Source organism: Cyclopterus lumpus, chromosome 12 (genome assembly GCF_009769545.1).
Source record: "Cyclopterus lumpus isolate fCycLum1 chromosome 12, fCycLum1.pri, whole genome shotgun sequence".
NCBI lineage: Eukaryota > Metazoa > Chordata > Actinopteri > Perciformes > Cyclopteridae > Cyclopterus > Cyclopterus lumpus.
The window spans coordinates 15056231-15080188 of record NC_046977.1 but is presented as its reverse complement, the minus strand read 5'-3'; the positions used below and the strand labels follow the sequence as shown (position 1 = coordinate 15080188).

Below are 23958 nucleotides of genomic sequence, written 5' to 3'. Positions count from 1 at the left end.
TGAATCTTAAGATATTGTTAAGACATTCGACACGGCAACGCCATTTGCGTTCCTTTTTACAATATCTGTTTTGAACCAGGTCTTCACATATCAAACCGTTGTATTCTATCATGTAGAGGTATGCACTGGTGTCTGGTATCTGAGCATTCTTGTTGAGGTCAAACCACCATGTGACGACCCCTCCCAGCATTAACTCTCTTTTCTTCTGGTGTTAATCAGAAAAGGTTTTCCATCCGAACTGCACAGTTACAGGCAAACCGAGGCCTGTAACACAAAAACCACCTGACCTCTTGTAGCTTGTTTATTGGACAGCGTTTTGGTGGCCTGTCCTCCTGCCAGGTTTAGAGAGTTGGCAGCAGAGTGAGAGACAAATCAGATTCTCCCGTAACTTCAGCTCAGCATGAAGGACGCTCTATCCTCTTCGTTGGTTGTTCACGCAACTTGAGCTTTTATCGCTGGACCTGCATCTCTGCCAGCTCAAGGTCTTGGGGGCAATCTCATCAACAAACTTGGGATAAGAAGATCTTGGAAATCCTAAAGCAGCCACGCGATTGGCTCCGAGTTTAATAACCCGCCGCCTCCATAAATGTCTGTTCAGTACACGGTTCCCGTGGTGTCCTCATCTCCAGAGGATCATAGGCCGACTGAGTCTCCGCCCTTTCCCACCCCAGATGTCAGTCAGGTTAATAACGTTGCTTATTAAGGGTCTATTGTTTATTACTTTGTTGAAATGACTTACAATAAGCCTCGTCCAGGGGTTTTAATTTATTGAACTTGCTATGACGTCTGTTAGTGGCAGGATAATACGGTTGCATTGGTTAATTTAAGATACTATAACAAATGGTTAATTTTTTTTTTTTAATGAAATATTATATATAATAATATATTAAAATTGTGGAAATTTCCCGTTCCAATATCTCAGTGCCTCTGATTCAAACAAGAAATGTTGTTTTAACTAACAGCCCAGAACCCAAAGATATGAATTAAAAGAAAAGAACAGATTAGATTTGGCATTTGTTCCTGGATAATTGACTTGAAATGCATAATAAATGATCTATTTTATTTCTATTGATCAATTAATAGTCTCTGAACAACATTTGGTGTCGTCACCCGGTCAGTTTCAGATGTTTAAATGCATTCATTTGTAGTTTTTTACTAAAAGCTTCTTTTACGTAGGGTGGCGTTTTTTTAAACTTTTGCCCAAATAAGTGCCTGCAGCTCTTTGTCCAAGTGTTCTCTTGTGCAAACTGTGCCACTAAAAATGTCTTCATGCAAATTTAGACCAACTAATATTACACATTCACAGAAAGGCTTTTACTCCGAGGGAGCTGCAGGAAGTGTTGAAGCCCCAGTGAAACAGAAGTTAGAGCGTCTTTATCTTTTATTCCCCAGTGATATTTTAGCGGCTGAAAGAGGGATTTGATTGAGCCGCTAGAAAGTGGGCGGGCTGAGAATGTAGCCCGATAAATAGCTACGAAGGTGTATCGCTCAAAGTATATAAAAGGTAACAAACGTTTTAAAAACCCATCAAGATGAATTGATTCATGCATGGATGTCAGGCATACCTCACCCAAGCACATGAACAAAGGATGGTTGGATGTTGTTATAGAAAGCTGAAGAAAGAGGTCTTTTGTCCCCTTTTATGACCGGCGATGTGATCATAAAAGGGTTGAACAATGAATTTCGGCTTAAAAAGACGGCGTAATGCTGAACCTGCCAGTCTGCTATTTGACTCAGTTTTTCCCCATTTGAACAGCACATCTCAGATGAGAACAAACACATGTCCCCAAGTTACTTACTAATTGGACGCAGGCCTTTTCAGGTAGTCTGCAAACCTGACATTCTCCAAAAAAGGGGATTACGGTTGTCCAGAGAGGGGCTTTGGACGGTGTTGCTGAAAAAGTCGTGCACATGAGAGACCAAACCGAAAACCCTAAGTTAGAAGTTGACAACCCAAATCGTGCGTGCGTGGTCATTTTTCTATTGACATATCTTTATCCTCTCGCCGTGCGTGCGTGTGTGTGTGTGTGTGTGTGTGTGTGTGTGGTGCAGAGCTAAATCATATTTTTGTGGAGGGGTGACTACGGTCTGCGTCAGTGCTCGGGCACACACGGGCACACGGATGCCTGCGGGCATTACTCGCGATATCGTCACTCCTCTACCGTCCTCTCTGTCGAGTAGTTTTAGTTCAAAGGGCACGAGCACCGGGACTGCTGAGCAATCACAACAGTAGGAAGCGAGATAGAGAGGAAGGCAGTGAGTGTGTTGACATTGGAGCCAGAGTGACATTAGAAAACAGAGTAGAGGCAGAGTTTGTTATTCAGCTCATACCTGTTCAGTAGTCTCATGACCCTCTCCTCTCCTATATCTCTCCTCTCCTCCCTGCTTATCATCTCTTCTCATTTCTTCTTTTCTCATCTCCTCTCATGTCTCCTCTTTTCTCTTCTTTTCTTCCTTCTCCTCTTCTCTCCTTTCCTGTCTTTTCCCTCCTCATTCCACTTCTCGTCTGTTTTTTTACTACTCCCTGCTCTCTCTCCTCTCTCAAGCACACAAACACTCTTGGTTTGTTGTCCTCTCCCATCCTCTCACCCCCCCACCCCCCCCCCCCCCCCCCCCATCGCCCCCCCCCCCCCCCCCTCATCTTGTTCTCCGCTGCATCGCTCAGTCAGTCGGAGAGGCGAGAGTCTCTCCACTCGCACCGCCTGCCCGCCTCGTCGCTGCCGCCTCTGCTGCTGCCTCTGCTGCTGCCTCGATTAGCCGTGTCAACTCGTCTCTCCTTTCCTCACTCATTCTAATTTATTCTTCCCGGCTTCGCCACAGGCTCCCCCGCGCTCCTCCGCGGAGGTGTTATGTGCTTTGTAGCCGGTCACGTCGCCGCTCTTTGTACGGTCCGCCGTTTGTCTGGCGGTGTGGCGTAGCGTAGCTTCCGCTGCTCTTGTTGTGGCATGTCTGTTTACATCAGCGGCGTGGCTGGCAGGGCAGAGGCAGCCAGGGGCAGCCGAGAGAGCGGCGCGAGCGACAGAGGTGGAGCGGCCAGGGGAGGAGGAGGAGGAGAAGGAGAGAAATGTGAAGCAGGACGTGCAGCAGGAGACTCGGGCAGAGATGGAGGAAGAGGAGGGATAGCACAGGAGCAAGTGGGAGAGAAAGGAGGAGGTCCAGGGAGAGCAGTTTATGGAGCAGGATGGGCAGCGGGAGCGGGAGCAGGAGGAGGTGCAGGAGGAGGACGAGGAGGACGACTAACGGAAGGTGTGTGTCGGGGAGTTTGCGTGACAGTCCAGGAGTTCAGCTACTGTCTGTGTCTGCCCTGTTGTACAGTGTTACTGCAGCACGGAGCCGACCCCAACATCCGCAACACCGACGGCAAGTCCGCCCTGGACCTGGGTGAGCCCTCCGGCAAGGCCGTTCTCACAGGTCAGTGTCCCGTCTGTACATCTGTCTGTCACATGACACGCACACACACACGCACACACATGCACACGTCTGTGTTCCCGTTGCAGATTGTGTGCGCTTGTTTGTCTTTCCTGTTCTCTGGGTCCTCTCTTTCTGGTATTTTTTTTTTTTTTTTCTCTTACGCACTCTTTCCCACTCCTCTCTTAATGTTAACAGGTTGCACACACACCGTTCCCCCCCAATATTCCTTTCATTCTGCCCGGTATTGCCTCTTGTTTCGGTCCACCTATCACCCTCTTATTTTTTTTTTTAGCAAGGCCTGTGTTGCTCCACGCATGTTATTCAGTCTCTGTGTTCAAGGCTGTACGCACAACGGCCATTCATTCGCGTTTTCTTTGTTTGGCCTTGCTTTTCTCCAATAATCAGGGGTCAGAGGTGTTTTGTGTTTCTGCTTTCCAATATAATCTCATTTTTCTGGCTGAGGCTGCACTCATTGATCAGCTACTCAGTAAACTCACTCTGTGTTGGATTTTGCTCTGTTTGTTTGTTTGTTCTCTTGTCATGTGTTGTTGAAAGGTAGAGGAGTAACCAGCACACTGACACAGCAGACCTTGACTTAAAGCAGTTTTAATGCAGCACAATAACGGATTGAAAATACATTTAAATGCAGGTTAAAAACTGTAAGAACACCACACCCATCCTCCTCCTCCTCCTCCTCCTCCTCCCACCTGGGTTTAAGGCTGCAGAGAGAGGCTTTTACACCCTTACAGGCCAACAAAATATATCGGAGAGCTTTAGTGGTCAACATGGGACACTGAAACTCAAACTGGTTCTTTTATTGTAAAAAAGCCCTTAAAGGCAGCAGGACTCATTACACACATGGACAAAGTTACAGCCTTTATATGAGGAAATAATAAAAGACAGATATGGCTTTGAATTAAAAAAAAAAGTGGTATATATTCTTTTGAATTTTTCCTTGGTTAGACAGCTGAAAGTACAGACACAGATTCACTTTTTGTCCGTTTTAGTTTTATGTTTTTGAAAATCAGCACTTTGCATCTTCTCTTTTGACGAACACACACACACGCACACGTACACACGTGTGGGCTTATGAGTTATGAGTCCTCATCTCGTTTTTCTCTTCAGATGGGAAAGGTTGAAAGACATGGGTGTTATTGAACTAAATTAGTCCTCTTATTTATGTTTTTGCCTTTCATAGCGTCCTCCATTTACACTGTGTTACATCACCGATTCCCATCAATTCCCTCCGTGGCAAATGAGATGAACCGCGAGATACCGCAGCGAGGAGCTGTGCAGTGTCAAAACATGTGGACGATATTCACCGCCGCCGGTCTGTGAAAACATTCTACTTGACAAAGAGAATTGAAATGAGGTTGTTCGGTGCCAGGTTATTGAACATTGACGCTTATATTTTGTCCCCTTCACCCCCCGTCAGCCATGATGCAAGTTTTACAATGGAGCTGTCATGGATATGCGATTAATGGGCAGTTAAACAGAATTCTGCCTCGATTATATAGAAAATAGGGTGCGTCTCATAACTCCAGAACGTGTGTGACAGGAGAACTGTGGTGACGCCAAAACGCTAACAGCCCCATCTACAGCCAGAGGCTGGTTTGTCCTTTCTGGGCTACCGTAGAAACCCTGCGGTGCTACATGGAGGAACACTCCGTATGTATCTATAAACGTCCCATTTTAACTAACTAATAAAAACATAGTTATGTTTATTATATTCTTACAACAGATTCTCCAAAATCCTACACATTGGACCTTTTTAAGCCAATTTACCTGTGAGAACCTTCAGTGTGCTGCAGCTGCCTTCACACATTACAGCCATATACCAGCAGGTTTTTAAAAATCCTGGCTTAAAGTGAAGCAAAGGTCGCACCTCACCAGTGACCTACGCAACCGTGATTAATTTTTTTAACTGGAAAAACATTTTAAGCAGATTTATGATGCCCCACCTGCCTACCCATTGTATCTTAAAGCTCGGCAATGGAAACAAGGGCGTTGGGAGTAAAACATGTTTTAATTTACATAAATTAGGGGCTTTTCGAGACATTTTAAGTGCAATTAATAACATTAATAATGGCTGTGTTCCATCCAGGTCATTCATTAAGCCTGTGCCAATGGGCAGCCATGCATCCTACCAGAACTGGGTCACCTAACTGGAATGCAGCCTTAATTGAGGTTATCAATTACACCCGAGCTTTCCCCTGGTAAAGGCATGTCAAAAGGTCGACCACACGATGAACGTAGGCCAAGCACACGTGTTGGAACGCACAAAATGTGTCCGAGTGCTCGCCGCTTCGCTTGAGTCTGAGCCCCCAAACTGAGCTGACGGGTGTGTTTAAAAAAAAAAAAAATGTCACTGAAAAAGACAACAGTAAGACATTGCCAAGGATAGCTAAATGTCATCTGGCGTTTGCAAACTTCTGCCGTTTCCACAGGCATCCGCCGGTGCATTGGGGTGAAAATGAGCCGTTAACAGGGAAACCAGTTGATCCATTACGCCAGCACTGGGAAACTCCCCTAGCTCCCGCGGCGGCGGTTCAGTATTCTGTCTGTGCTTCAAATGTGACACATTTTGCGCACCTTGTTAAGTAGCGTGAATCATCCTCTTAATGGCCGGCACTAATTACCCAAACTATCGTCCTGTCACATTGTCTTATCACCCGGCGCCATCCCAGAGTTCTAATTACCGCTGGCAGTGATGCATTTAACGCGATGCTGTCAACGACATTATCGTCGACATGGTCGGGTTTTTGGTCAAAGTTGCAGAAAATTCAAAACCAAGCCTTTTAAACCCCTTTATTTTTCCAGAAAGAAAAACACCTTCAAGAGTGTGAATGTGAACATATGTGTGTGTGTGCTTTGTAGCCTGTGTATGATCTCCCAGAGACACCCTGCATTAGCCTGCTCCTCCTTTTGCCCTGCATGTTCTACGATTTTAGAGGTCCTGCTCTATTCCTCATCTCCGCTGCAGCTCTTCAGTCGGCGGTGATGGAAGTTTATATTGACCCATAAATAAGCTCTACCGCTCAGCCGCATCCAACAAAGTGCTCTCAGAATTGATAGACTCTGTACCCTGTTTCCTGGAGACGTGGAAACGAAAAGACAAAAAAAATAATTAGATTTTTCTTTTTTTTTTAATGGGGCTTCGAAAAGGGGAAACACTAATTTGTTTTGCAATATATTTGATTGGGTTTGGATAGCTCACACACCGCATAGCAGACGTCAAGGCGTCATTAGTCTGCGAGTTGTTCTTCGTTCCGGGTCATGGATTACAGCTCATTGACAAATCTGTATGTGCATCACTACCGGCCACAATCTGCTGTTGCAATGTAAGCAGCAGCAGAGATGACCAAATACGTCTTCCAGAAATGTAAATAACCGTTACTCTGTTGTGGCCGTGCAGTTGCAAAAGCCTGGAGGCTTTCAAGTTAATAATGTCGTCCTTATCGAGTTACAAAGGACAGCGTGCGCAGATTTGCAGCGCGATTTTAAAGCGTATCGCCAGACTGTTACTGGCTCCTGGAGCTACACCCGGACGCCCCCTCAGTACGCAGCATTGATCTGATGTTGGAGTGAAGCTGGTGTGTTTCAGATGTGATTCATGGTGCTGCGTCGATGCTGAGGAACGCAAGGCACATTAGTATTTTGTGACCAGTCAAAGTCACTTTCAGCACAACCACTGCTCCTCAGCACCAAGCGTTTTGAGTAGCATATATAAATATATAATCAATTACGCACAACGAGCTTATTTGGTGTTCGGACGTAGAAAGTATTTCACAGGATACACATTGGACTTAAATAGAGACTTCGTAACTCACAAGTCTAAAATAATGGGATACTGGTGAGCACTAAAACAAAAGTTGTTGGAAACCTCCTCACTCGAAGGCAGGAGGGAACAGCTGGCTGCTTCAGAGTCGCCGGCAAGTGGGTTGTGCTACCTTTTGCACAGAGTCGGCACAGCGGTTTCCAGCCTACTCGCTAAGATAAGATAACCGCCAAAGGTTCCTACACCAGCGTGAGAGTTTGATCAAAAGCCTGGAAATTTCCCGGGAAATCTCGATTATCAGACTGCAGATACGTATTCGAGAGAAAACGCCGGGGTAATGATGTGAAAATCCACCGAGCAGCTAACTACGGAAACAAAGGGATCAGCGGGAGGATTTTCATTTGGATCCGTCTTCCCTGTCGTTGGTGATTGATCTTCCTCTGGGCCGGGAAAAAGCAGTGATTAGGACACTTTCATCAAGTTGTTTCTGCCCTTGACAATTCTGTCCTTTCTGCCCTCGAATCTCCGTCGCTTTCCTTCTTCACTCATCAATTACGACGTTGGCTTAATGAGCTCGCAAGTACGGCGTGTACTCCATCCGCCCCTCATCCTCACGGCCCCGGCGTCGCTCGTTCCCTCTGACACGTCGTCTATACCCTTTGTCCCTTTGACCCCTGCTGTCGCTCAACCGTCTCCAGCTCCGTACCGATCGGCCGCTCCATCTTTCCCCTCTTGACATTTGCCGTTCATTCTCTTTCTGGGCCACACTCGAGGCGTCTCAGTCTGCCTCGTCCGCTTTAAATCTCTGAACGGCAACGCGATTCCGTGACGTACACACGGATCAGCCGTCGGTGCATCACGGACCTCAGCAGCCCTGCAAAGAGTGCGCAGTTTGCAGCACGGCGTTTGCATTCAGTGCCGTGAGATGTAGGTTGGTGATCAATATCACGGCCAATTTTATTATCGGCTTATCTTCTGAACTGAGGCTGTTTGTCCACTAAATTTCAGCCGGATACTTAGAGATCCTACAAACAAACAAACTGGTGGAACATAAGCTCTATGCAAATGAACTGGTGGAGGTCATTTGTGTGGTAATCTCTCTTAGACTGTTGTCCCAGGTATTAAGCACTCATTGGGGATTTTGTCTGCATCATTGTTATGAAATATCTTTGTTTGTTTTTTTGTCTCAAATAGGAAACAAACTACGTTATCTTAATGCAATAACGGTTACCACCTAGAAGCAGATCCGTTTTCTCAGAAGAAAACTCGTTTAATTTTGGACTTGCACCGCGCACTTTAGTCTTCCAGAAGTAAGAAAACCTCATTGACTGTTGGCACACCAGGTGTTTTTGGTTCTCTTGCTGCCCACAGGTGTCCGTTCAAGTCAGCTGTTTTGTGTGCTGAATTGAGATGGAGAAGAAAACCACGTCCACATGGTACAGCCTCATCCGGCACCACAGATCGGCCAATAGGAGAAGGTTATTCATGCCGTCGCTTGATGCACCTTTTGGAATGTCTTTCTGAAAGCCCGTAGATGAGGACGGTAAATAAAGAAGGGAATCATTCCTGTTTCCTGTTTGCTGTGGAATAAAAAGGAGAGAGAGAGACGAGAACATAGAGCGTGAGGAACCGAGTCCATTAGCTGGTATTAATTACCTCTGATTAGTATTCACAGACTACCTGCTTCTGAGCCTCTGAGAGATCAATTCTCCACCCTGGACCTCAGTCAACACACACACACACTCATTACTTTGGCCTCCTTTGTTTTAATGTGTCTTTAACACATTTCCGCTCTGATACGAACAAATCGGCTTCATTTCAGTTGCACTATGTGTCACGTTGCTGTTTGCTTTGGGTTGAGTGCCAACCAGATGGCAGGACGGCCAGCTTGGCATGCAGTGCGAGGTTTCACACTCCGTGAGCTGTCGGTGTCTTTATGAAGTGCTGTTGCCCCGTTTTGATACGAAAGATATGAAAGATTATCTCTTTTTTTTTTAATTGCTGGCTTGTCTGGTGTGTGCTCGGCATTATCAAACGTGCTTTATATTCATTAAATGTATTCACACATGAAGAAAAAAAAAAAGAGAAGGATTTAATAGACAATTAAAGACGACACTTTCTGAAGCCATTAATTTACTAATGCATTGGCCAAATGTATGATATATCTATAAAAGTGATGCCCTATCGTCATAAATAAAATATATGATGTAGTTGGAAGCTTCTATTGAGGCTTTTGAATGAAGCTTTGAAGGTCTGCTGTCCCCGTGGCTAATAAAGACGCTGGTGGGTTTATTGTGGGGTTAGTTAAACGGCCGGTGCGTTGGTATCGGACGCCGAGGGGCACCGACCGAGCGTCAGTAATTGATGAGTCGGGAGTACGGCCGGGTCGTCCATGCCACTGTGAAGACGGCCCTTGGTCGTCTGCAATATCTGTGTGACCTTTTACCTGAATGCCGCTGATGGACAGGTGAGCAGGTCAAGAAGCTCCTCTTGGTCAAAACAATGGGCATTTATAAGATAAAGTAAGCTATATTATCAGATTTTGTTCTCCATTACGTTTCCTTGATAAATCCTATTACTGAAGCAATGACCTAGTTGCCCCATGGAAATCAATGAACTCATTGTGTCTCATCTGCACATTTTTCCGTTTTAGTGGCAAATCAGTTTCCTGGATCAAATAAACAAAGCGTCAGTCTCACTTTAACAACGCGGGGAGTGAAAGTTGGCCTCGCACTTGGATTTCAAACTTGAGAACTGTCTCGAAGAGAACTCGACGTCGGGAGACGGGACAATATTTGCTATTTGAGTGGAAAACATTGTCACTGGTTGGCTTCAGATTTGACAGTTCCAGTACGTCTTCACCAGGTGGTGCAAGCTTTCAGCGCCGCTTCCAGCTGCAGATTGGATCTTTCTTTGTCTCCGTTCCGTCACGAAGGCAGTGTGGAGAACTTGAAGAGGCTGAGTGAACAATTGCAGAATTAAACCAGATTGAACACTCAAGTTTCTTGTCAAGAATCCCCCTGTCATCTTGTCATAGTTAGCTTTTCATCTACAGTGAGTTGCAGACCGCAGTGATGGGCTGTCCCCAACAAAGAAACTACGTCTCCAAGAATGTGCTTTAAAAAAACCATCTCTATAGAATAAAATAGCTTTCAATCGTCCTTACTACAGTGCAGATGCTAATTTCTCTTACTCGCTTTATCAGTTTCCCTGTCGCAACTAAATCATTCTAGGTTATTTATTTGAGTTTAAACGTTGGTAGGAGAGTTCATGACTGGAACTCCTGGGTCGCAATCATTGACCTGCAACTGCCTCCCAAACAGCAACTGCCTGGACTACTGACAGCAGTGTCTTGGACAACACCATGTCTCAGTGCTCATCCGCACTCATGAATTACCGCAGGAGATGGATACTCGAGCAATAATCTACTGGAAACAACGTCCAGGCTCAGCAGAGCGCCACGCGAGACCATTCATACGGACCGCTAAAGGATGATCTTTGATGATCTCGGTGCAAAAGTTAAAGACTGCGCTCGCGACTGTTCCGGCTTCTGCCGAGTCGACTTCCACCCCAGACATTTGGCGGACGGCCAGAGGCAGACTCAAAACACAGACCCCTGACAGTAAAACTAGAAAATGGGTTTGAACTGTTAATAAATCTCCACGAGAGAGGAATGGTGATGGATGCTGATGAGAAGGGACAAGAGAGAGTCATGAAGACGGCGCGCCAACAGAAAGCCATGAATGGGAATGAAGCAAAGGGAGCGCAAAACATCTAAGGAGGAAGATCAATTGTGTCACTTTTGGTTGTGGGGGATGCTATCACAGATATAAGCGGTAAGACGATTAAAACACTCAGATTCCCAGCTGTTAATGAAATAATTTTACGCGTGGGAGCCAGTGACGTTTGCAGAGAGCTGGATTTTTATTGAACTGTTAATTGGCGACAAAATGGAACGTCCGGTTGTTCACTAGACCACCATCACCATTGTGTTCAGCAGACCTGTATCAGTTAAAAGATGGCCCAGTGTTAGGTTGAGCAGGATGCTCTTAGTTCGCCATATTAGCAGTTCCCTCTTTCCTTTTGGCTGGCAGGTAGTGGGCGGGGCTTATCAATTAACGCGGTGGCCCAGGTGTGATCAGGCTTCCGGGCAGCAGCGTCCATCAGGTGAACTTTTCAGATTGAGAGACTCCACACCTGAGCCACTTTGTTGTCTCTTTGGTCTTGAGAGCTGAGCGACTGTCACCTCCAGCGTTTAGTTTCGGACCAACAACGACAAAAATATTGGGCGACGGCGTGCAGCTCTGAAATACACTTGCCGTGCCGTGGCATGCCTTCTGTACAGTATCTTGTCGTCTTAACTGGTACTAATCCAATATCTTCTATCATCCCTTGGAAGCAGTTGGGGTGTGTGTCCACCCCGCACTGCTTTTGAAGCTAGAACTGCCGCACAGAAGCTTTGATGCAGCGTTTGTCCACGCTCCTGCTGTTGCTGCGTGACTAGTGAACAAACGGTTTGTAGTGCGCTGTGCTTTGACTGTAATTGCGTTCTGTGTATGCGTTTCCATCAAAACTGTATTCCCTCCATGCTGCGTGTTGGAGGTCTGCTGTCAGCGAGCACTTCCACTCTGTGGTGACAAAAGAGAAAAAAAGGAAAATTGTTGCTTTTGAAGAGAAGTCCGCAGTGGGCAGGTGGCTTTAACATAGCAGAACATTCTCTCTCTCTCTCTCTCCTCTCTCACACGGGCGGTGAAAAAGTGATTTAAGAGAACAAGGGAGAGGGGACCTGAGACGGAAAGAAAGCCGAAGAATGAGGAGAGGGGGAAGACGAGAAGAGAGAGAGAGAGAGAGACTGAGTCGGAGAGAAGAAGTCCGGGAAAAGGGAAGAACGTGGATGAGGTGTGAAGAAGGGAACAAATGCACGGCGTGAAAGCGATTGAAGGGGACAAGATGAAGATGCTCATTGGCTCGCGTGACGGACAGGACCGAGAGATGAATTAATGTGACGTCATGCGAATGCCAAAAAGTTGGAAGAGAGGCGAGCTCTGATCGGTGTGTACGTTAACAGCCTCATCATGAAGACAAAGAACCGCTGTAGCTGCTCTGAAGGCTTCGTCCTTATGCAGCGGGAGCAAAGGCAATCTCACACCTTTTGAGTGCCTGTAGGTGTGTGTGTGTGTGTGTGTGTGTGTGTGTGTGTGTGTGTGTGTCGGAGAGAGAAAGAGAGAGAGAGAGAGGGAAATGTGAATTCCTGTGTCTGCGAGGCCAAGTGTGTAGCTTTCCTCCCCTTATCGGTGACATGCTCATTGATTACCATGATGACTGCTGTTCAATTGGTGATGAATGAGCCCGAGCCCTATTCCCAAAATGGCAAAGCAAAGTGTGCGTGTGTGCGTGTGCGTGTGCGTGTGCGTGTGTGCGTGCGTGTGTGTGTGTTCCCTCACCCCATTCAGGACATTTTTCCTGCAGCTGAAATTGAAAGTTTTCCACACGGCTGCACAGCTCCACAACACGGAGTGAGTTAGCGAGGGCAGTCGGCCACGGCACGAGAGGAGACCGACAGGATGTTGTTAATGAAGTCACATTTCGATGAAGTACTGAGCTCTAGCTCCTGGATGCGGAAATCCTCCGCAAAAGAGAAGGAATCGGATGGATTAAATATTAACAAACGCTTTGCTTGAAATGTACATATTGAAAATGGTGTCGGCCTATGTGAATCCTCAAATGCTTCACACTTCCACAAGTTATCCTACAGATCATTGAGGAATACAAAAGTATTTGGCTGCACTTACTTCATTTGAGTAGTGTTCTCCGTTCGATTGCCTATCCATTTAATAGGGAGAAACATCGTTAAAATATTGACTTAACTATTTGCAATGATCTCTTTTCCTCTATCACAAGTCGTTGTGTGGAACAGCAGAGGATCACATGCAGCGTGACTCCCGTTTGTGTGCCTCACTCGGGACCGCTGCAATATGATCTCATCTTATCCATATTCATTTGTCCTCGGCTAACTTTGGTGATTTTCTTGTTGTTGCTTCTAAGTGGAGGAGGAGGAGGAGGAGGAGGAGGAGGAGGAGGAGGAGGAGGAGGAGGAGCTGGAGCTCTGACCTCCTTCCTGTCCTTTTGTATCTGTTTAACGAACAGTGAAGGGAATCCATTCTGATGGGTTTTTGGCTTTTTTTTGCAGGCATGCAAACTACTTTCCTGATACACATCATGAATTAGCATTTGTTTTTTTTGTTGTTTTCTTTTAATCGTTATCCAGGAAGTCCTCTCGCTGCCCTCAGGGGCAGTGTTGCTCTGGCTGTTCGAGACAGAAGCTTACAGGGAAGGAGAAGTTTACAATCATTGGGTGTTAAATACACGTGGCGGGCCCCCGGGCAGCGCTCCATTATGGACATTGAGAATGAAGGGAGTTGGAGATGGATCACTTGTTACACTTAAAGACTTCAGAATCCTCTCTGGCAGAGTGAATGAGAAAAAAACGCTTGACAGACGAGCGCACGTATATACGATAATAAATCATCACTTTGTTCAGCAACTCCTGCTTTCATGAGCAAGTCGGTCCGCAAAAGGGCCCAAACAAACACTCTCTTTTCTCATTTCCGCACACCGTCCCATCTGCTTACCTTTCCTGCCTTGATTGGTCCACAGGTCCGCCGCAGCAGTTGCGACCTTGCTGAGGTTATAAGTGGATCGCTCAACTCCTGACTCCAAGCCAGTTGTTGTATAACAGCGGATCAACTCTACGATACATTACATTTGATTTAAACACACACGCGTGCATACGCACGCACCCACACACACACGCATGCTCACACACACTGAAGCACACACAAGCTGACACAAGCAGACAGCCGGGCACTGAGGCGACTCATGGTCCAGTCAGCATCAGTCAGCATCATCTGTGATTGTACAGCCACTTGCTACACACACACACACACACACACACACACACACACACACACACACACAAACAACCGTAGGTCCTTGCTGCATGGTCAAGAGATATATATATATATATATGAACGTAACTGTTTTGACATTGACTAGCATTCACCTGTGCACGACCCTGGAAACACACACACACACACACACACAAAGGAATACATGCTTTCAAGAATTCAACAATTTGAATTCAAAAGGTGAGCGCTGGTGTCTACTGCACTGTGCCAAGGGAGTGACACCCACCCACACACACATACTCTCTCTCTTTCTCACACACACACACACACACACACACACACACACACACACACACACACACACACACACACACACACGCACTCCATCACACACACAAACGTGCATACTATCATCATTCAGGAGGCAGCTAGCCTGTCCCGAGCTTCAACCTGTCCTTGTCTGTTCTGTTTGGAGTCAGCAGGATTGGCGACACCACGCACACACACGCACTACACACGCACTACACACACGCACTACACACGCACTACACACACGCGCACAGTCAGACTGGGATGTGTTCATACATACTTAAATACATCCATCCTCCTCTGTCTCATGCCACAGAGCTGCATTAAGCTTTTGGGATAAGTTCCGTTGAGTCAGTTGCTGGCCTTCACTCAGCCTCCGTGTGGTTCTTTTCATCTCTCTGTTCTCACTGCCAACTTTAAGCCCATTGAACACGCGAGCCAGGTAGGGGATGTGTTAACACCTCGTTGCATTCTGGCTGCAGCAGGTCCATCAATGTGATATGGACTCAAAGTAATTCACAGGGACATTAGAGGTGTCTGTCCTTGTTTATTGTTCTCCATCCATTAAAGAACCGTACTCTTGGATTGCACGTTGCAGAATTTATGTATTTGGCGACTCCTGGTGGTAATGAAGCAGCGTGTTTTCTTGTCTTCAAACTTTAGCTAGATTCAAACCAAGTGTCACCGTTCCCAACATTGTTCTGGATAACAGAAAAACACTGCTTATCTCGCTCGTTAGCTGGTTGTTCATCTGTTTCTTAGTCACATATACGATTATTATGTTTTGATGTGCTGTGGGAAGCGTAGTCGAGCAAAGTGGCAGCTGAGTAATAGCCATACTAACCTGTGTGTGTGTGTGAGTGTGTGAGAGAGAGAGAAACTAATTCAAACTGCTGAGTCACAATCGCTTTAGCTCTCAAAGCATGAATAATATTGGAAGCAAACTGCGGCCGAGCGAAAACTATACCTCGTATTGGCTGCAGTTAATTTGCCGACTGTGCAGACTCAGCTGAACATATTGGTGTACAATATGTTTCTGTTCAGGTGTAAGTTACACTCTGATTGGGCTGGGAGACCGAGTCGCTCCCTTCCCGTCACTCGTCGTAAATCATGAAGCAAATGTTCTCCCGTTTAGATTTTCTCGTGCTTCAAGTGGAGGTGGAAAATGCGTGTTTGACGGGCAGAAAACACTTTGGGGGCGGAAATCACTTAAAAATGTGTTGTTGTTGTTTCGAAAAGCCACTTCTGCACAGCGGGAGGTGCATACCCTCGGTGATGGATATCAAAAAAGCTTAAAAGCTTGATTTTCAAAACCAATGAAGTTCAAAGTGTTTCAAGTCTGAATGAAGTTGGAAGGTTTGAGCGTTGCTCCCAACTCTCCTATTTTCACTGTGAGGAAGAAATGTTGTCCAATTGGGGACATATATGCCAAATATGAAAGTTATTTGTTTTGTCATGCACTATAATGATTATGATGATACAGTGTAAGCCAGTGGCTTTACGGGCCGTGACTGTCGGGTGTGTAGTGGAGAACGATTGTCTCAGGACATAAATTGGTTGAAAAGCACATTATCTAATTTGGCATCTTGATCCGCCTCTGTATGTTTCCCTCTTCTGTCTTTGTATTCATATTTTTCTATTCCCCCCCCCCCCCCCCCCCCGCCCCCGATCTCCCCCTTTTCTTCCTCCCCTGACTGTTCCGCCTTAGCCTCCCTAACACCAATTATACTGTGTCAAATCCATGCATGTCAGTTTCCAGATCCCTAATCATCCCTTCTCTCTTTCATCTACAAATCCTTTGTTCCTCCCTCCTCCCCCTTCCCCTTCTCTGTAACCTTTTCTTTTGCGCTCCTCACCCTACCACACACACACACACACACGCACACACACACACACACACACACACACACACACACACACACAGCGCCCATCCTCCTCAATCCTCTTCCAATTTTATCAGTATCACATTTACTTATCCATCTTCCTTTGAATTTCTTTCTGTTTAATTTCCCATTTTAATTTGATACCTTTCCTCCTTCTCTCTGGCCTTATTTCACGGATGAACTGGTATTTGAGTAAATGTGCCGGCAACTTTACGTGTTGGCTTTCATGTATGAATAAGCCCTCGAGATACTCTTCTGTAGAAGTTGCAAAGGTAGTCTTACGAGATTGGATTTAGTTTCACCGCTTTTAATTTACTCGATCCAGATTTTTTGTTTTTTTTAAATGGCAGCTCTCAAAACTACGTCGGACCCACTTCGTACACTATGCCGTACAGTCGACGGAGGCAGGGTGGATCTGATGGAGGCCGTTGTTGACTTGCATTATGGGGAAGCGTCCAGTGCTTTTGGAGGATTTATGTTATTTATTTATTTAATCTTATTACCGTACCGACACAGAGCAAATACATTGAAGAGAGACGATCTTTCACCTCTCAGGTGTATTTTAATTTATATTCCACTTCTATATGCACATCAAATTATTGGTAAATGATCCTGCATGTGACGCCCCCTTAATGACGACTTGTGTTTGAAGACCACAAGCCAGTGTAAACAGTTGAATCTAGCAATGTTAAAGGCTCCATGTCTGAGAAGAGCCCCCCCACTCCCCCTCCCCTGTTTCCCAGGCAGAATAGACACATATGGGAAGGTGTGTGTGTGCATTGTGACTGTAGTTACAGGGGGCAGGGCTAACAGAGGGAGAGAGAGCAGGAGAAAGGGCGAAGGAGGTAGGGGGAGGGGTTTGTTTATTTCTGTTGTGTTTTTTTTTAATGCTAACTGCGCCTCCTGAGCCCAAAGGAGGAAAGAAAAAAAAAAAGCAGAGAGAGAGAGAGAGGGACAGACATGACGGTGAACAAGGGAAGATGGTTAGCAGTATGAGCGCCGGCCGGGAGACGGGAGACAGACGAGCCAAAGGGAGGGATGGACGGACGCACCGAAGGGTAGAGGCAGAGCGAGCGTCAGTCCGACACTCGTTGCCCAAACAATGAACGCACTGTGGTCGCTGCCGGCAACGCATCGCCACGGCAACCGGAGCCAGAGGGGTGCGCACTGAGCGAGAATGGCAGAGAGAAAGAGAGGAGGAGGAGGAGGAGGAGGAGAGATGGAAAGAGAGAGGGTGTCTTCTTCCCCCAATGGATAGATCCTTCCTCTGTGTGTGTCTTTACATGTGTGTGTGTGTGTGTGTGTGTGTGTGTGTGTGTGTGTGTGTGTGTGTGTGTGTGTGTCTGGTCATGTGTGTCTGTGTGTGGTCGGTGTGTGTTGGCGGCCAGTTGTCTGACACTATGATCTTCTGCAACCATCTAGGTGAATACAAAAAGGATGAGCTCCTGGAGGCTGCGAGGTGAGTACCAGACTCTGCATGCTCTTTGTTGCCCCCCCCCTTCTGTTTTTTACGCCTTAATATGCTTTTTCCCGCTTTATAACATCCTTTCTTGTCTTTCCTCCCCTGCCTCCTTGTTCACCTGCTCAGTTCTTTGGCTCCCTCTCATCTCTTATTTGCACGCTCACTTTATTCTCGGCTCCTCTCCAGTTTCGGTTCTCTCTCCCTTCTCCTCTTGTCGTCACTTTTGTCCTTGTCCCCTTTACTCTCCTCCGCGTTCACCGTTTCTTCTCTTTTTCTCTTCATATTTCCATAATTTTTCTCTTGTTTTCTCTTTTGTCCTTTTATCTATGGTTGTCCTTCTTCCCACTTCTTTGTTACCTCCTCTTCCTCTCTTTGATCCACTTCTGTTCTCTGTTTCCGGTCCTTGTTTTTTCCCCTCCTGTCTCCTTGTTTTCTCTCCTCTCCTCTCCTCTCCTCTCCCCTCCTCTCCTCTCCTCATTCTTCATCTCTTCATTTCCTGTATTTTCCTCGGTCCATCTTTTTTCCTTGTTTCCTCCTAGATTCATTCTCTTTTCCACCCTTCCTGTTTTCTTTTTAGCTTTCTTTCATTTCCTTTCCTCATCCTTCCCATCTCATTTTCTTCTCCTCTTCATCTCTTGAGCGTTCTTCTCTTTTGTTTGTATTCCATCATTTGCTGCCGCCTTTCCCTTCAACGTGTCAAATGGTTTATTACACACACACGCGCACACACACACACACACGTACCTACACACACACACACACACACACACACACACACACACACACTCACACACTTACACTCAGCTCCTACACTAGTTTTGTTTATCAGATCCAGAGAACATGTGGGCCAGGGACGCATGTTATGGTTGCAGGCAGTGCATGTGGGCAAAGTGTTTGTGTGTGTTTCAGTCTATTGCATGTGGAAATGGCATAGCTTTCATTTGGGATGGTGTGTGGGTGGCTGAGCGCTCAATGCCTTAACAGTCTCTCTCTTTTTCTCTCTCTCTCTCTCTCTCCCCCCACTGCCTCGCTGTCTCTCTTTCTCTCTCTCTCTCTCTCTCTCTCTCTCCCCACTGCCTCGCTGTCTCTCTTTCTCTCTCTCTACAAGACACTCACACACTCTCACACACACAGACACTCACACTCACTCTCACACACAGACAAAAACACACAAGGAAGCAGCTGGCGTAGCATAGCAGTACCCCAGTGTATTATGGGGTCAGCAGCCTGTTTAAGTGTGAACTGGGAACTCAGTATGCCTCTAACGCATCTGAGCCGCTGACTGGCTCATCCCCAATGTCATTTCAGAAGAACTTCTTTTTGTGTGTGTGTTGTTTGGTCAAATAACTCCCACTCATAACTTATAGGATCTTGTTATTGTTCCTTTTTATGTTCCTTTTTTGTGGCACAGATGAGAAGAAGAGTAGAGCCTGCCTCTGTCCAAAGATGGCTGCTGAGTGGTTCCCCTTTTATTTGACAGACATGAGAGTGCCATCAGAATAATTCTCATTAAGAAATCGCATACACTTATTTCCCAAAATGCTGTAATATTTTGTGGTACTTGCTTTGGACCCTGATTCATATAATTAATTGACTAGGAATTGCCAAGTTGTGTTACAAGCACAGTCAAAACACACACACACACACACACACACACACACACACACACACACACACACACACACACACACACACACACACCACTGAGTGTCCTTCGTCCCCGTTAAATCCTCAAGATGTTCGCATCGAAATGAAGGCTCCCTTGTGAGAGGCTACTAGCAGGATTCAGTTTGTTGACAAAGGGGGGGGGGGGGGGGGGGGGGGGGGGGGGGGCGAGTAAAAGAATGAGGAAGGAAGGAAGGAGGAGGCTGAGGAGTGGAGGTTAAGATGGAGGGTGAGGGTGGAGAGGGAAGGTGAAAGTGGTCAGCTTAGATGAGAAGTGAGTGAGAGGGTAAAAGGGTAGGAGAGCAGCAGATAATACTGGTTGGAGGAAAAACAGGAAGAGAGAGAGGAGCGACGTGGAGGAAGTGAATGTCTCTTTTGGACAGTGAGTGAAAGAAATATAAACAAAAAGAATGAAGGAGAGCCCCCCCCCCCCCCCCCCCCCCCCCAGAAAAAAACAAAAGTAAAAGGAGAGATGGAGAGAAAGGGAACATAGGAGAATAGAAGAATAATCCCTTTCTTTCCATCTGACAGCTTCCTCCTTTACGGCTGTCACGGGGATGAGGGTTGGACTGGCCGCTGCCTTGGCAACACTCTCCTGGTGGTCACTCAATGCCAAGGCAGAGTTAGCCTAGGAACCAGGAGGCACGGCTGAACAACATAAACAAAATCTCAGCAGATTAGTTTAGCGTGTTGTGGTTACAAGAAACACACACGCACACGCACATGCACACGCACACACACACACACACAAACACACACACACACACACGCACTTCGATCCATCCTTCAAACATTCCTTTATGTCAGTCTGTTTTTCAGATGAAATTCTTCTCTTTTTCTTATCTCATCCCTCCTCATTTTCTCCCCCACACTCTCTCCTTGGCGAGGAACAGTGCTAATCCTCTGTGTGTGTGTGTGTGTGTGTGTGTGTGTGTGTGTGTGTGTGTGTGTGTGTGTGTGTGTGTGTGTGTGTGTGTGTGTGTGTGTGTGTGTGTGTGTGTGTGTGTGTGTGTGTGTGTGTGTGTGTGTGTGTGTGTGTGTGTGTGTGTACATTTGCAGGAGTGGAAACGAAGAGAAGCTAATGGCCTTGCTCACTCCGCTCAACGTCAACTGCCACGCTAGCGACGGCCGCAAGGTAAGAGGAAAGAGGAAAGAGTGCGTTAGAAAAAAACAAACCAAAGAAAACCACTCGCAGCAACGAGGAAAGTGAAACAACTGTTATTTGGCGGCTGTATCAACGTCCCGAGCACTCTCCAGCAGGCGTTAGCGGCCTTGTTTTGCTGTTGGAGCGAATAGATGGAGCCACCAACCACTCCCGTGGATAAATTGGCACTCGCTCTGAACAATAGCAGGTGCGCGGCAACACGCTGCACACTCAGGGACGGCTCTTATACCGTCAGGAGAGCCGAACAGTTATGACGGCATATAGTCGGTTTGAATTGCCGTTTGTGTCCTGCTTCTTCAGTGGACTGAGAAACATGCTAAAGGTCCAGAAGCACTTACACAGAGTTTACACGGAGATGGGTCTTACATATTTATTTAATTTTTCGCCGCGTCAGTGAATTCTTTTGCTTCACAGCCTTTTGACATTTGGGTGAACCTGAACCTCTAACTTTCACCATCAAGATGAGCAGCTGCTCACCCAGCCTTGTGTGGAGCCCGCCGCCCTCCCAGAGCAGCAATGTGGCCTGCAGACCCGTGTTGTTCTCACACACAGTAATCACAACGCGAAGCGTCACACGACGGACGCACGCTAGAAAATAAAAGCAACAAAGCTTCTCGTATCTCCAGCACAGCGAGTTTGAAGCTCCGCTATGCAGCTTTCCCCTAGAACTGTTATTCTTGTCTGAGTAGAGCCGCGTCTGAAACGACCCCCCCCCCTCCCCCCCGCAGTATCGCGTGGAACTGAAACTCTCAATCAGCCCAAACTGCTGGATGACTCGCTCCACCCGCAGTGTGAAACGCCAGGCAAAGCCGTGGAGAGATGGTTTCATCTGAAAGATTTCAATGGTCAGAGATCTCTTTCAGAAATCAGTCATCGCTGTTATTTATTGTCCGAGCCCCTATATTTTGTAGGTTGCTATGACGACTACTGGGAGCCAGAGGGAGCTTTTTTATTCCATACCTTTTGGTAACGGTCATATAAATGCTATAACGGCGTTGAGGAGGCTCTTTCCTCTAATTATGGGTGCTTGAGTGTTGTTGATGATGCTCAGCTGCAGCTTGTATCCCTCATATCACCGGCACACCCATAATTGTGAGTTGTGAGAGAACATCCTCCGGCTATTATCTGTGCAGGTGTCCTGTTGCGGTTGCGCTACCCCGAGGTGAAAAACAAAACAAAAAACTTGTGTTATTTTAAATTATTTCGAGACGCAGGGGGGGGGGACAAACACAAGAGATCATTGAAATGTAACGGTTCATTAGTGGATAAATGCAACCAGCCAGGCGACTGGTAAAAGCTGTGCTTAGACGGATTCTGAAATGACCTCCCTTGAACAATCTGTACGTGTAATGCTCTTTAAGTGCCCCGACTGAAAGCAGCCATGCACAGTAGATGGAATATATTTCCACGCCGGTGTGGTTTTATTATATTTTTTAATCCATTTCATGCAGGGGTCGGTGGGGATTTATATTCCCACTGCTAACTGAAATTATTCAGCGAGTTTAGCGCAGCGGCGTTATATATCAGGTGGAAGTGAGTCACTTGTCATTCTCGTCCTTTGACTAAATCCACTAATGGAAATCAGTCTGCTGGCAAATGTGAGCGCCCAACCGCTTTTATTTACATTCAGTTCAGGTGAAGGTGAGGGTTCAGATAAAAAAAAACGTTATGTTTTATTTTCTATTTAAATGGTATAAGTAACAGACCATTATATTAAAGCATAATATCTAACTATTATGGAACTTCATTAGAGATTCAGGGTGATACAGAATAGCTTGACGCAATAACATTTGTCCTAATTAAATTTGCGCAAACATGCTAAATATGACACTGTGGGCCGGCAAGCATCACTCAGACCACACACACACACACACACACACACAGACAAATTGTTAAGACGACACTAATGATAATCATGGACAAAACGGAGCATGGCAGAATCCTAATGATCGGTAATAATGATGCTTCTCTTTAAATTTCATAAGAGCTCCCCTCTCTCTCTCTCTCTCTCTCTCTCTCTCTCTCTCTCTCTCTCTCTCTCTCTCTTCCCCCCCTTCATCTTCATCTTCATCTCTGTCTCACTTTAATTAGAAGTGGCACAGGCTCTCCGTCGCCCCTCTTCAACCATGCAGTCGCATACAAACACAAATCTGAAGCATATAGACGTTGATTGAGATTGAAAGAGCTCTGCGTGCACACACACACACGCACACACACACAGGGCACAAGTGAGAAGAGAGGGGAGGGCGAACGAGAGGGAGAGAGAGATACTGTATGACGGACACCCCTGGACTGTACTGTAGTTTGGGTCCGGAAGGGTTTTGGTTTGGGCCCTTTTATAGTTCCGGTGAAGGGAGCCCTCAAAGCTGAGAGTAATATCTGAGACAATAGTGGAGAAGGTCCATCTAGAGATGGGTTTTCCCTGTTTGGTGCCAGAGAACTTGAGTTGTTGGTAAAGCGGAGGTAGAATATCAATGCCCATGTTTCTGGAACAAGGTACATGTCACACATGGTGGGCCGCATCTGACCCTCCACACTTCTAGTGAGAGCGTTTTGGTTCTTATTGCACTGCACTATATATTATTACACTATCCAGTACAGGCAACGGCACTATAACAGCCTGTGTGTGTGTGTGTGTGTGTGTGTGTGTGTGTGTGTGTGTGTGTGTGTGTGTGTGTGTGTGTGTGTGTGTGAGCACTTGGATGATTGAGGTCCCATCAGAGTGGGATATTATTAACACAGCAGAGTGGAGAGTGTTATCAAGCTGCCTCTATTGAAACCTACCACTTACTCCCCCCCCACACACACGCACACACGCACACACACTTGCTCCTACAGACATTGCTGCCTCAGAAAAAAAAAGAAGTATTTCTGACTACTCTCTGCACAAATACATACACACACAGGCCACACAGTCCCATTTGTCCCCCTCCCTCTTTCCTAATACTCAACTTTCCTTTCTTGCCTCACTGACATTTACGCTTCCAGCTCTGACTGACTGTCAGTTTTACAGTTTTTCATGGAATATATTTCATGTTCTGGACTCTGTTGAGCTCCGTCTGTTGTGAATGTGTGTTGCCCTTTGTTTTTCTGTGCATATTGGATCTGTATCTCACCAGTGAGTATCATCCCACCCACTCGCGTCCTAGCTGGCATGGACTTCAAAGACAGCGGCAAGAAGAGCATGACCAAGATTCAGATTTAGTGAGAGGGAGAGGAGCGAGAAGAGAAGAGACTTCCATTGAAGCCTTGTTTAAATCTTGATTATGGCAGCTTATCAGGCTGAGACTGACGGTGTTTATCATCCCTAATATGGTGAACATCTATTTTTTTTTTTTTTTTTTTTTTTTTTAAAAAGTCAACTTTTCAGGAAGAGA

General features: G+C 46.3%; 1 protein-coding gene across 4 annotated transcripts in view; it reads left to right on the top strand.

The window, feature by feature from the left end:
• Nucleotides 1-23958, top strand: part of tnksa (tankyrase, TRF1-interacting ankyrin-related ADP-ribose polymerase a) — a 62604-nt gene that overhangs the window by 5421 nt on the left and 33225 nt on the right. For all 4 annotated transcript variants that reach the window (XR_004610601.1, XR_004610603.1, XR_004610602.1 and 1 more), the window contains exons 4-6: nt 3316-3411; nt 17712-17748; nt 20476-20551. Coding sequence is in view for 1 of the 4 variants with exons in the window: in XM_034546536.1 (XP_034402427.1) it covers nt 3316-3411; nt 17712-17748; nt 20476-20551 (209 nt within the window). In the remaining 3 variants the exon portion in view is untranslated. The remainder of the gene's footprint in view (nt 1-3315; nt 3412-17711; nt 17749-20475; nt 20552-23958) is intronic.